Source organism: Dermochelys coriacea, chromosome 1 (assembly GCF_009764565.3).
Source record: "Dermochelys coriacea isolate rDerCor1 chromosome 1, rDerCor1.pri.v4, whole genome shotgun sequence".
NCBI classification, from domain to species: domain Eukaryota; kingdom Metazoa; phylum Chordata; order Testudines; family Dermochelyidae; genus Dermochelys; species Dermochelys coriacea.
The window spans coordinates 198,485,204-198,498,677 of NC_050068.2; the positions used below are offsets into that span (position 1 = coordinate 198,485,204).

A 13,474-nucleotide genomic window follows, 5' to 3' on the forward strand; every position below is an offset into this window, starting at 1 on the left:
CAGAGCAAGTATAGTGTACCTCCGAGGTACCCTATCCTCTACCTTCTAAGGAACATACCCACTTCCACAAATAGAAAGCAGCGAGTCCATGGTGGAATTGAGAAAATAGCAGATACAACTTTCTCTCTCTAGATTAATATTTACTACAGATACTAAGGCACAAGCAGCCTTTCTGAACAGAATTAGGGAAGAGCTCTTCTCAGAGATGGGTAGCTGATTTAATCAACATGAATTAATCCTTTTTCTCCCTGGAAATTCTAAGAACAGATGGAATAACAGCAATAGAAAAAAAAGCCAGCTATATTATATATATATATATAGGGGGAGACACAGTGATGACAACGGCCAAGTCATGAAAAACCTCTGAAGTAAGGCATGAAGAGTGGCAGGGGTTCCATTTCCCAGCACACCCTAATTTTTATCTCAATGTAAGATGGTTTGATAGTTATCAGTCCCTTCATGCAACAGTTGCCACCTGACTGATCCAAACTCCACTGCTGTTCAATATGCAGTGAAACTGTAAAAACTTATCGTATTACTGAATTAATAGTTATCTAGAACCAACTGTCACACACATCCCACTCATCAAAGCTTCAATCCAGGAAAGCACTAAGCACTTGCTTAACTTTATGACATGAGTAGTCCACCTGACTATTCATAAAAGTTAAGCTTGTACATAGCTGCTGTGCGGGATCACAGCCCAAATATCTTAGTGAAAATATGGAGGAAATTACAAAGCAGGAAAAAAACCACCAGAAAATAGGTTAAAAATAAATTAGCATTGCCATTCCTGCCATCTATATTTAAAAAATTAAGTATTTTTGAAGCACACAGCAATAAATTCGATGAGACATGTGGATGTTGAAAGAGCACATGCACGGACATTAGTAATATGCACAGAACATGCAAGAATAAAAGATGGTTACTTTCTCCTTCTGTGGTCACATACCCCAATCTACTAAAATGAAAAGTGTATGTTTACTGCAAGGTCTGTCCAAAGAAAAGGCAGCTTTCTAATCTAAATACAACAATTAGGGGAAAGTGACAACAGGCCATATGGTATGAAGAAAAGAGAAAAGGGAAAAGGAAACAGTTGTTGGGAGAACATCTAGAAAGGACAATGATTCAGACTGGTGATTTTCCTGGGGTTTTTTGGTTCTGTTTACATACTTTTAATATAATCAGGCATGAGTGACAGCAGCTAGAGTTCAGGTTATTGGGAGATGGCAAGGTAAAACTCGTGAGTTTTGAACTAGAAAGATATCACTTTATGCACAGGAAAATGGAAGAGATGATGAGATGACAGATGGGAATGCACAGGGCCAGTAAAGGGCTTTCAACACGCACACAAGAAAGCATCAGAACAACATGAGGCATGAGTCTTGGAACCCATCATTTTTCAAATTAAGAATGATTATAAGCAGAAGTATGACCCTGCAGTTTCTGTAGTTATTGTGTCAAGGAAAAACCTTATCACAGGAAGGTCACTTGATATAAAATCTAACTACTTAATCAGAAAACGGGACTAGGAAAAGAATGCAGACTAACAGATATCACTTTAGACCCTGTTACAAACTAATTTTTGACTGCTGACTTCAGTCTTTTAGTGGTATCCACATCTTAATCTTCCCTTTTTTGTTTGTGTAAGTATTATGTAAAATTGGAACTCCCTCTTTGGGTGATCCTCTTCAAAGAATGTGAACTGCCACATTAAAGAGAATTAACTGAAAATTGACATGGATATAAGAAAGCCAGAAAAGCCTTGTGGATCCAAAAGGACAATCAGCAGAAACAGGACTAGGCTGAAAAACCAATATAAGGTGGGAATCAGTTACACAAAACTTGTTGGAAAGATCCTATGCCAAACCACCCCCTAGAGTGGAGCCTAACTTGTCCACCTGTAATTCTAGAATTTATTGGGTATGCTAAGACCATGGAAATATCATTGCTCTGATTAATCAAATGCCAGCTGCTGATCTATAACCTCAGATTCAAACTGCATCAGTTATTAACCTACTCTATTCCTACCTTTCCAAATACAATTTTAAAAGCCATCTCAGATCTGCTTACCTGTTATTCTCTTTTCTTTATTCAGGTCTATTTGTAACCACTGATATCCATCAGTGGTAAAAGCAGCCCAAGGAGGTCCAGGCCTTTTCAATCTGGCTCTTTCAGGAGTCCAGATGTTTGCCAGGCCTGTTTCGTCAGGCCACTCTAGACTTGATGATGCAGTAATCTGAGAATCAGGGATTACTCCAGATTCCATTCCCAGTGTCCCATAGCAACCTGAACAACATAAGAGATGAGGACTCAGATGCAAAATCAAAAGTTACACAATCAAATTTTCTTGCTCTGAATTCTCCTTTATTAAATTAAAGTTGTATTGTGTAATACAATCATAGACTATCAGGGTTGGAAGGGACTTCAGGAGGTCATCTAAACTCAATCCCCTGCTCAAAGCAGGACCAATCCCCAATTTTTGCCCCAGATCCCTAAATGGCCCCCTCAAGGATTGAACTCACAACCCTGGGTTTAGCAGGCCAATGCTCAAACCACTTAGCTATCCCTCCCCTCATTGTTTTTTGCAAGTCTGATATTTAATTTTATACCATGGCAAACTATCTACCTCAATGTCTAAAAATTCACAAAGTAAATTCAGATTGGAAAACTATAAAAAAAGTGTAGTGATAAAAAGCAACATATTCAGTTACAGAAGAGTTGTCTAGTGCAGAGGTTCTCAAACTGTGGTCTGTGAGCTCCATTCAGGTGGTCCGCAGATAGTTCCTTCTAAGGTGCATGCCTGGGCAACCACACACGAGAGAATGAAGGGCCACCTACCTAATTAGTGGAGCCGCGCAGGCGTGGCTCCACTAAATTAGGTGCTTGGACCCTGGAGAAGACACACATATATGGTGAGGTGCTGGCCTTGGGGGGGGGGGAAACGGGGGTAGGTGGGAGGGGCAGTGGGGTGAGAAGAGGGGCTGGGGGGGGGGGGAATTTGGGATGTGCAGGGCTGGAGTGGCCAGAGAAAGGGGTGACATTCCCCAGCTCCAGGGCTGTGGCTGCTGGGGAGAGACGGCACTCCTTCCCAGCTCCAGCTCTGTGGCTGGGGAGAGACCCCGCTCCTTCCCAGCCCCAGCGCAGGGGCTGCTGCGGTGGGGGAGAGAGAGCACATCCATCACATTAGAAAGTTAAGACTACTGATATTAAAATATGAGTTGTGTGCTTTTATTTGTAGAACAAAAAAGGTTTATTATTATTAAGTTGTTTTTTATATAGTGCTTTTATCTGAAGCACTTTACAATAGTTAGCTAACTGTACAAACAACATTTGGAAAGATCATTACGTGGTCCACTGAGACCCTCAGCAATTTTCAAGTGGTCGGCGAAAAAAAAAAGTTTGAGAACCACTGCTCTAGTGGGCTGCTGAGCAACATTAGTCTGACATTAATCACTTAATTAATGGAGTTAGATCAGGAGGTAAATAGTACATCAATGAAATTTACAGAGGAAACTAAATTGGGAGTTGTTACAAATATCAATAAGGACAAAGATATAATTAAAAAAAGTGACCTACAGAAAAGTTATATTCAGTTTGGAAAACAACAGCTAATGTATCTTGGAGAAAATAAGCTAGAAGAGATATTGGAAGGAAGGGTAAAACATGGAAAGCAGTAATGCTCTGAAAGATACAAGACTAATTATACTGCACAGCAACTGAATGAGAGTTTTCAATGCAATGCACCAACAAAAAGGATCAATGAAATTTGTGGCTTTATGTGCAGAGGCATTCATATTGGCATAACAAGGATGTGACAGTTTCTTGGTAAGGCTCTGGCAAGAAAGAATCTGGATTTGCATGTTACATTCAGTTCTGGGCATCTCAGTACCAGAAAGATAAGAACATAGAATACAAATTAAGTGGCTTGAGAATTATATTTTTTAAAACTCAGTTTACACTTAGCAAGAGACAACTTTAAGGACGAAGTAAAACAGAACAGAGAAATAGAATGTAAAAAACTGCTACAAATATAGAATGACTGAGCAAATACTGACCTTGCCACTTTTCAGAATACACTTACAATAATTTTATTCTTACATTTTAAACTATATTAAGAAAGCAACAAAAAGGTAAAAGAACATCTCTTTCTGTAGCAGGGCAAAAAACCCTTCTTGAATATTGGCATATGGGAAAAGATTTAAAGGGCCAAATAATTATAACTTGGCTAAACAATAACTTTGGAGGCTGGAGGGAACACATTTTTAAATGTCTCAAACCTAGAAATGGAGAGGTTTAATTTAGGAATGAGTAAGCAGAAATATGTCTCAGAGCAACTGAATTAAATTAAAGGGTCTCATTAAATTAGACAAAAGTATCGATACCAACGATACTCAGCATTTATTTGTATACTCCAAGTCCACAAACTCCGACCAATTCTCACAATAATCCAGTGAGAAAACATCAAGATCTAAAAATGTACTACTGTATTTGATTAACACAATAAAAAAAAAAAGTCAGTTGCAAGCACAACAGGTCTATTTTTTAAAAAACGTGTCCCACTCTAAGTTTATATCAAAAATCAATATGCAGTACATAGAGTGATATGCTTACCACTAGTCTTAAATGTGAAGAGACTTGCAGATAATAGTCCTCTGCAAAAAACAAAAAAGAAAGCTATTTTTGTGGCCGTCACTGGAACATTTAAGGCAAATAGTTCTCAAAATTTATTTTTCCTCTACTACTGCATTCCACCAGGAACCTATTCACGCCCAAATATTTTTTCTATTGAAGTAGCATCTGTTACCACCACTATGGATAATGGTTTCAGCACTGTCTGTATGAACACCTTTGCTTCAGGCTAAAACCTGGCCTAGAAAGTACCGCCTAGTTTAAACAATTTCAAATGTAAAATAAAAGTATAAAAGTGAAGCTAATGATATATCTAGAAGAAGAGCAAATTAAAAAGATTTGGCTATCTAAATGATGAAGCTGAACAAGAAAACAATGGTCAACTCCCTCCACCCAAACCCTCTCTCATTTACCGGGGTTTTGTCACACCAGAAGAAGGCTCTAAATCAAGAGGACCAACACATTACTCTCAATTTGCATTGTGCAATATCCTTTTTCCAAGTACCAAATGTCCAGGCACAACAACACTTGAAACATTAACAGAGCAAACTGAACCTAAGCTCAGTTCTACGAGTTCTAATATTTCAAAGAGCACTGCAGCACTGATGCTTCAAATTTAGATAAATACCAGCAGCCCAGTTTAGTTTTTGATCTTCTGACAATATGTAATCCTTTAATACTCAAAGTCCTGCAGACTCCATAACACAGTATGTTGGTGCTTCAGAAGAAAACATGACTATGAATCCATTAAAAAAAAAAAAAATCATTTCAGTGCTCATTCAGGTCCTGTCTAAACTAACTTTTTTCTAAAAATTTCCCACGGTGACCAACTCTGGTTCAGCTCCACTGGTATTTGCGATGTTGGGAACCCTAGTGTAGAACAGACATTGGCATTTACACCTTACCAATTAGACTTGCTCTGAAGAAGTTTACATGATACAGTATTCAAATGCCAGGAGCAGCCAGCAGTCTTTCTACATTAGGGCTCCCAACATTGCGGTCATCAATGAGGCTGAACAGCGGGTTAGCAATGACAGAAAATTTTCAGAAAATTTCCCAAATGTAGATGGTGGTCTCAAAACAGACAATGATCTACTTGTCCAAAGACACACCACAATGGATTTCAGATTGGTCCGAGCAGTCAGCCTTGAAAAACAGGTTTCCAGTAAACAAAGAGCAGCCACCTGCTCTTTCCTCAGTGTCTCAATCAGCGATAGGACATGCTATAGTATCAGCTGTTGAGATTCAAACTGAAGATTTACACTGAAATAGGTAAGAATTTTTTTTAAAAAACCTTCCCTGGCTATTTTTTTTTTTAAATGGAAAAGGAAAAAAATAAACTATCCCACTGTAAGAAAACTGAACTAAGAATTACAACTATATACATGAATGACAACAAACTACAAAATAGCAGCCAAGAGACTAGCATATATTCGATCAAATTATTATTTAAAAGAAAAACTATTAGGAGTTTATGGTTGTGCCATATATTTTGGAAGGTAGATTCCCTAGTTTTGCAATGAAGTCTTAATTTTCACTTATGGCCTAGATGTTACAATAATTTGGACAGGAAATCATATACACCACAAAAATGAGTACAGTATAAGAACCGACTTAGAATAGAATCTACCATTCCTATGGATGGGTAACTCCACTGGTTTACAGTTTCCCTTGATACAACTGATGATCACAGATTGATTTACATCTCCTATTACCAAGAGATTAGCATTAAATATTTGAAAACAACAGAGCAAATATACTTACACTTTTGAGGTGACATTATTAGCCAAAGAGCTTTCATAATATGGAATGCCTTTGCTGATTACAACATTGATTTGGCCACCCAGAATATTGGACACCACTCCTGCATGCACACCAGCCATGCAAAGTGACGAGGACTTTGAAGAAAATAGAAAATAACGTTCATATTCTTTTTTCCCCAAACTGTTTCAGAATGTTTATGCCATAAAGAAACTGCTATTATTTAATTGTCTCCCCACAGGCACCATTCATTTTTGAATTTATAAGACATGAAATGTAGAACTTTGCATTTTTCTGTTTTCTAAAAGAGAAGTGTAATGGAAGTGTACGGAATACAACATTATGCTCGAATAAGGTCTTTAGCTGAAACTTACAAACTGAGGTGATGCAAGTGATTTTCAGTTTAAGATTATTTTCCTGAAAATCTTTTAGGTTAGATTAGGTAAGGAGAATATACATATCTACATATTCTAAAAGATAGGTGGGAAAAAACTGGTTACTGTAACCCATTTCTCTTAATAGAAAGTGCAGGAAGGGTATAGTTGCTCACTATTCAATTCTGAGACACTACATATTTATTGACAGAGCACCACTCAATGTTATCTCATCTCTGACAACAGACAGCACAGAATACACTTTTTAGCACTTAAACACACACAACTTAGATGCTTTTATACATATTACAAGAGGAAACACTAAATAATCAGCTATTTTTGTTGCCAGAGTATAATGTAGTGCAAATGATCAATCTCCATTCTGTGAGGAAGAGCTAAAATATGACTGCTGTTTATTGAGATCCATTAGTGTCATGAAATCAGAGGATGACAATAAGAAGTTAGACTCCTCTCTAGGAACCTGAATGTTACAGGCTTGAGACAGCCAGCCAACAGAAATAAAATGGGAAGTACTGAAGATTATTCTAGTGATCCACATTTCTCAGCGGATATCAAAATGTAAGACTATGGAGTGCTTAACCACTTCTTGAAGAAGCAACGTCTGGAGCTCCAGCCATTAAGCAGCTGAGCAAAATCAGTAGCATGTCATATTAGGAAGTATCTACTCCCAGAGCCAAGGAAATAGAGCTGACAGAAAACAAACATATGTAGCAGATATTTATCAAAAAGTGCAGAATTTAATCAAACTTAAAATGAATAAACTGTACTGTCTAAATTTACTTACATCGCTATATCCATGAGGAATAGTGCCAGAAATATCAGCAAAAGGAATCACACATCCAGCTGGACAATACTTACTGGAAGAAAAGGAGATATGAAGTCAACATATGCATGCCATTGCACTTCACTTTAAAAAGAGCAAGCAGCACATTGTAATTTATAGTTTTGCATCTCAAACCACAAAGAGACAATTTACCATTTAGTAGGACTGTAATACTGTACTATAATGCTGTCTAAAGCTACCACCTATCAGTATGTCATAATTTGAGACAGCCGTCAAGTCAGAAAGAGAAAGACAAGCTGGATGAGGTAATATTGTTTATTGGACCAACTTCTGTTGGTGAGAGAGACAAGGTTTTGAGTTTACACAGAGCTCTTCTTCAAGTCTGGGAAATGTACTCAGAGCATCACAGCTAAATACAAGGTGGAACAGATTGTTTCGCATAAGCAGAGAACATATTTCAAGGGGCCATTCAAGGTGAAGTGGCCTGTTAAAAATGACCCCTTGAAAAATGTTAACTACTTATGCTAAGCAGTCTGTTCCACCTTGTATTTAAGCTGCGAAAACTCAGCATGTTTCCCAGACCTGAAGTGGAGCTCTGTATAAGCTCGAAAGCTTGTCTCTCTCACCAACAGAAGTTGGTCCAATAAAAGGTATTATCTCAACCACCTGGTCTCTCTAATATCTTGGGACTAACATGGCTACAACAACACTGCATATAAATCAGAAATATATATTCAGGATAAGATTTAGAACAGTAAAAACCAGGCATTTGACAGGAATGTCATGAAAGTATGTGCTTTAACTACATTTTTAATAAGTCTATATTCCTATGTCTGGTATCAACACTACATAACATCTGTAAATTCTGAAGTTTTCAAATCAGAATCCAGAATTCTAGCATTAGTGATTTTTTTTTTATTTTATAACCTTTTAAACGGTGTTTAAAAAAATGTTATCTCTGAAAAGTGTACGGTACAGAATATCTTCACATAGTGCTTTAATCACACAAAACTGGTTGGCTTCAGGCTATTGCTTTTAGAGCATAGAAAGCAGGAGGCAAGACAGCTGTATTGCTGATGAAAGCACATGTTCACCTGCTAGTTCCACTTTCTACCACAAAATAAGAAAAACCAAACACCTGAGGAAAGAAGTTGGAATACACCATTCAGCAAAGTACTAAAGCATGTGCTCAAGTCCCAGTAAAGTCAATGGGACCTGAGCAAGTGTTTAAGCACTTGCTGAATAGGGGTAAACTGTTGATTTGGAGCCTTAATGTAGAATATGCAGAGATTGCGAAGAAAGGATTGCAAATATTGAGAGTGGTAGTGCCATGAGTTTATGGGCAAAATGTAACTATTGTAGCCAAAATTAATGTATTGGCTTTACAATACTTTATAGCTTTAAATGATTCACTTATTTGGGAAAAATAGGTCTCCTGATGTCTAGCATTTACCTGAAAGAACACAACTGCCTATTACATCCCAGTAGAACTTCATTAATTCACACTAATTGTGAGGCCAATCGCAAATTAATTTTACAAATTAGTAAGTGAATAAATAATAGAAAAGCAAGGGCTAATGCATCACAAAATATGCTTTTATCAACTGACAAAAGTATGTTAGATTTAAATTGTGACAGATATCACAACCTCACACAGTATCTTTAGGGACTGTATTCTACTCCAGGGGGGAGAGATACCACAGTTCCTCCAGGAACTAAAAAAAAAAAAAAACAGTGTGCGTGGGGAAGTATTTATGGTGGTCATTGGGACTGCAAACAGTTTCAGAGAAGTACCACATCCTGGGGGTGACATGAGTATTAAAGGTAATACTTCTCTTTATCTATTGCACATTTTGTAAAAGCAATGAATTCTTAGTAACATGAGCCCTCATTAGCACTATTAATTTTGGCTGGAAAGCGGGGACACTGCTGGTTTTTCTGTGTGCTCATTTAGTGCAAATTAGCGAGGTTCTACTGCATACTAAAATGATTATCTTCATTTTTGGAAACTATAAGGTCAAAACTTACGATTTTGTCATTTAATCATTTAAATTTCACCATCCAAAGGACTCTGTTTGAAACAAGGTGGCAAATGATGTGAGTAACAGCATGAATAAAACCACATTAAAATAACCGTAGTGAAGGGGGGAAAAAACAAGCCGAGCAGTCTTACTTGAATTCTGGTTCAGAAAAATGACTTGCATTGTCTAAACAGGTTATTAGGTCTGGAAAGAAAAAAAATATTAAGTCAAGAAGAAAACAGACAACCAATTTTAGCCAACCTTTCAAAAAGTACACGAAGCCCATCTAATTGAATCTCTCAGACTCATCAGTTGTGTGTGGTTCAATCAAAGAAGTCTTTGAATGAAAAACAATGCATTTGTTAAACAACATACTACTTGTGAATCTTTTCGGTTACAGTAGAACCTTGATAATTTGTACTAATGACTGGTAAAATCCACTGAATTTAGCACGTAAACATTACAAAATTGATCTTGTTCATTTATTTTGCATAGTTTAATTTTAATTATTCCTGGTAATGCTTCACAGAATGCTTGTAAGTGCACTATAGTATGTTTTAAAAAGTCAGAAATTCTTATACTCTATTTACAAGAGGAAACTGAATAGAGAGGATGAAGTTAGTATTGGGTTCTGGGTGTTAACATATGACAGTCTTGCACAAGTGGAGCAGGATGAAGTACAGAACACAGGAGAGCCTTTCCCACATTATCAAAGAGTCACAACTAAAATTTGACACGTTTATCCACTATGTCAGTCTGAGCTGTCAAGTTTAAATACACATAAATTTATGCAAGTCAAATTAGAAAACAAATATAATAAAAATTGAGAACGAAAGGAAGACCTCCTCCACTTTTTTTATAGTATTAACTCTAAGAATGAGGTTCTCAAACTGTTGCCTGCAGAACACTTGCTGGTGGTCCACAGAGAACTGGAGGATCATGTGTAGCTCTACATTCACTTCTATCAGCGTGTAGGCTGAACACCAGTAGAAGCAAATGTAAAGGAACAGGAAGAACACGTACAGCAGCCTCCATTGCAGGCCACAGCACCATAAGAGCATGAAAGAGGAACAAAGAAGCTGTTTGCAGAAAACCAGACAAGAAGCCACCAGCTGGGCCCCAGCCATAAGATTCCTTGGAGGAGGCAAGGAAACAGGATACCATGCATGGACAAGGTAACAAGGAGCAGATCAGACAGAAAGATTGGAACTGATAGATGTGTGTGAAAACAGAAAGGTAGAAAAATGCAACAGTTACCACAGGGATTATAGGAGACTCAGAATGGAATCAGAATTCCATGGTACTGCCACTCTATAAAAAGGTGATCTACACTAAAAATCTTTCAGGACCCTTCATCCAGTATCTTGGCTGTTATACTCCAAACAAATGTATTTAATCTTTTATCTAAAGCATCTGTTTCATCTGTTTCATTCCTTAACCCACTCTGAACAGTATCCAGGGGTTGGACAGTTGAGAAGTATTAAGACTACATCTAAAAGAGTGTGTATTTTTAGATATCTACTGCTCATGTTGAGAACACAGAAAAATAAGTTTGTATTCATTATACAGCTCTAATTTTAATCACTACACAGAGTAACTAACTGAATCTGACAAATACCTGTTTTATCAGTGGTTGAATATGAGGCAAGAAATCCACGCCCAGAAAGGTGTGTCCCACTCATGAACTGTACTGTGACTTCATTACTTTTTGACTCAATTAAACTGTCCATCTGAAAGCCTAGACCACAGTATTTTCCTACGAAGAAAAAAAAAATCATTAAAAAAGCCTGTTTATGTTCAGTGTAAGCTCACATTAAGTTTTCTAATTACACTGAAGCTAAAGTGAACTGATTGTAAGTGAAGAACATACTCAGTATTTGAGATGGAGAGTACAGACATCATATGCATTTCAACTGTTGATTCAATCAGGGATACCTATGAACATGAGCTTAAATAGCATAACAGTTAAATAGAACTATTAGAGAACCCTAGAAATGTACGGGTGGAAGGGACCTCAAGAGATCATCCAGCCCCATGCACTAAGGAAGGGCCAAGTAAACCTAGACCATCTGACAGATGTTTGTCCATCCTGTTCTTAAAAACCTTCAGTTACGAGTATTCTACAACTCCCCTTGGTAACGCGTTCCAGGACTTAACTATTCTTGTAGCTAGAAAGTTTTTCCTAATATCTAACCTACATCTCACTTGCTGCAGATTAAGCCCATTTCTTCTTGTCTACCTTCAGTGGACATGCAGAACAACCAATCACCATCTTCTTTATAACAGCCCTTCACACATTTGAAAAACTATCATATCCCCCTCAGTCTTCCTTCTCATGACTAAACATATTCGGGTTTTTTTTAACCTTTCCTCAGGTCACATTTTCTAAATCTTTTACCATTGTCAAATAGGAAAGAACAACAATATGACAAATTGCATGAGAATAAAGTCCCAGTATCAGCAAGACTAAAACAACAGGTTCCTATACTATTAAGACCTGGAGAGAACACCAGGTTTAAATATTGTCTGGTTTTATCCCTGGGAAAGCATTTTTTGGCAGCAAAGCCCGATGTTTACCATGGACACAGACTCCTGGTGAACTCTGAATACCCTAGGCTTGGAAGGATTAGATTTTTATTAGTAAAATGTCAGTAAAAGTCAAATTACCATACATACACAAAGCAATGAAAAAATATTTCCAACAATAATCAAAATTTACAGAGAGGCAAAGACAGACAAATGCTGCGTAAGAACTTATTAGAGCTTGATTTAAGGATATTTACTTTGTATATTTTGATACATGATGTTGACAATTTGTGTTTCAAAAGTTATAAAGCTTTAACTTTTTGAATCTAAACATCTATGGTCATTAAATAATTATTGTCTGACACCCTCCTCTCCCCATAATTTCCCATAAGTGTGAAAATTTTAATAGATAAAAATAAAAAATGCTTAAAAATAGATATTATCTAGCAAAATTATAAAAAAATAAAAACTGAATTCTCCTGTCTATGTATACGGCAAGACCAACCATGAAGCTAGAAAAAGGGCTTGAAAAATTTCCCCAGTACCTACTAGCTCAAGGGCTAAGCCTACTAGATAGGGTGAAAAATACATGTGCTTGCATGATTTCATCTGCAAACTTTATCAGAAATGATTATATATACGTTTTCCCATTTATTTATACTAATATTAAACAGAACTGGGCTGAGAACTAATCTCTTTAGGACTCCACTAGAAACTCTTCCCCCACTCCTTGATTATGAATCCATGAAATATTACATTTTGAGATGACAAGTTATCCAGTGTTTAATCCATTTAATGTTCACTAAAATCATCTTGAACAGTATCTGAAGCAGTCAGATATGATCTTCCAACATTTGTTATTTAAAGGACATAAAGCAGACACCAAGGATACAACATACCGCTCACATTACATCATACTAGTGGTGTTAAATGAATAGAGTCCTGAAGTTAGAAGAAGTCCAGAAGAAAGTTTCTTTTAAACACGTTTTTATATTTAATAGCAAACAGTCACATAATCCATTTCTGGGTACTAATTAATAGTTAGAATGAGCTGATAACCTGAGATGGTCACTGTGGAACATCAGCTCTTCCTAATTGACCATTAATCCCCACATAATGCCCCCCTCTGCATTTTGGCTTAATATACACTTTACATTACATCTCCAAAATCTACTCCTACGGGAATTCTGCACCTAACAATTCTGAGCAAAAAAAAACAAAAAAACTGCACACAGTATTTTAAAATGCTGCAAAATTATTCAAATTTTATTTATCAATAAATAAATGTGGAGGCTCCAGCATGGCTGTGGGGAGCACAGGCCACTGGCTGCACGGAGGTGGGAGATCACCCTGCAGCC

General features: G+C 37.1%; 1 protein-coding gene across 3 annotated transcripts in view; it reads right to left on the reverse strand.

The window, feature by feature from the left end:
• Positions 1-13,474, reverse strand: part of DCBLD2 (discoidin, CUB and LCCL domain containing 2) — an 80,414-nt gene that overhangs the window by 41,454 nt on the left and 25,486 nt on the right. For all 3 annotated transcript variants that reach the window (XM_038396486.2, XM_043511442.1, XM_043511457.1), the window contains exons 3-8: positions 11,209-11,346; positions 9,743-9,794; positions 7,570-7,642; positions 6,394-6,527; positions 4,612-4,652; positions 2,071-2,286 (exon numbers count right to left, since the gene is read on the reverse strand). In XM_038396486.2, coding sequence (XP_038252414.1) covers positions 2,071-2,286; positions 4,612-4,652; positions 6,394-6,527; positions 7,570-7,642; positions 9,743-9,794; positions 11,209-11,346 — 654 coding nt within the window. The remainder of the gene's footprint in view (positions 1-2,070; positions 2,287-4,611; positions 4,653-6,393; positions 6,528-7,569; positions 7,643-9,742; positions 9,795-11,208; positions 11,347-13,474) is intronic.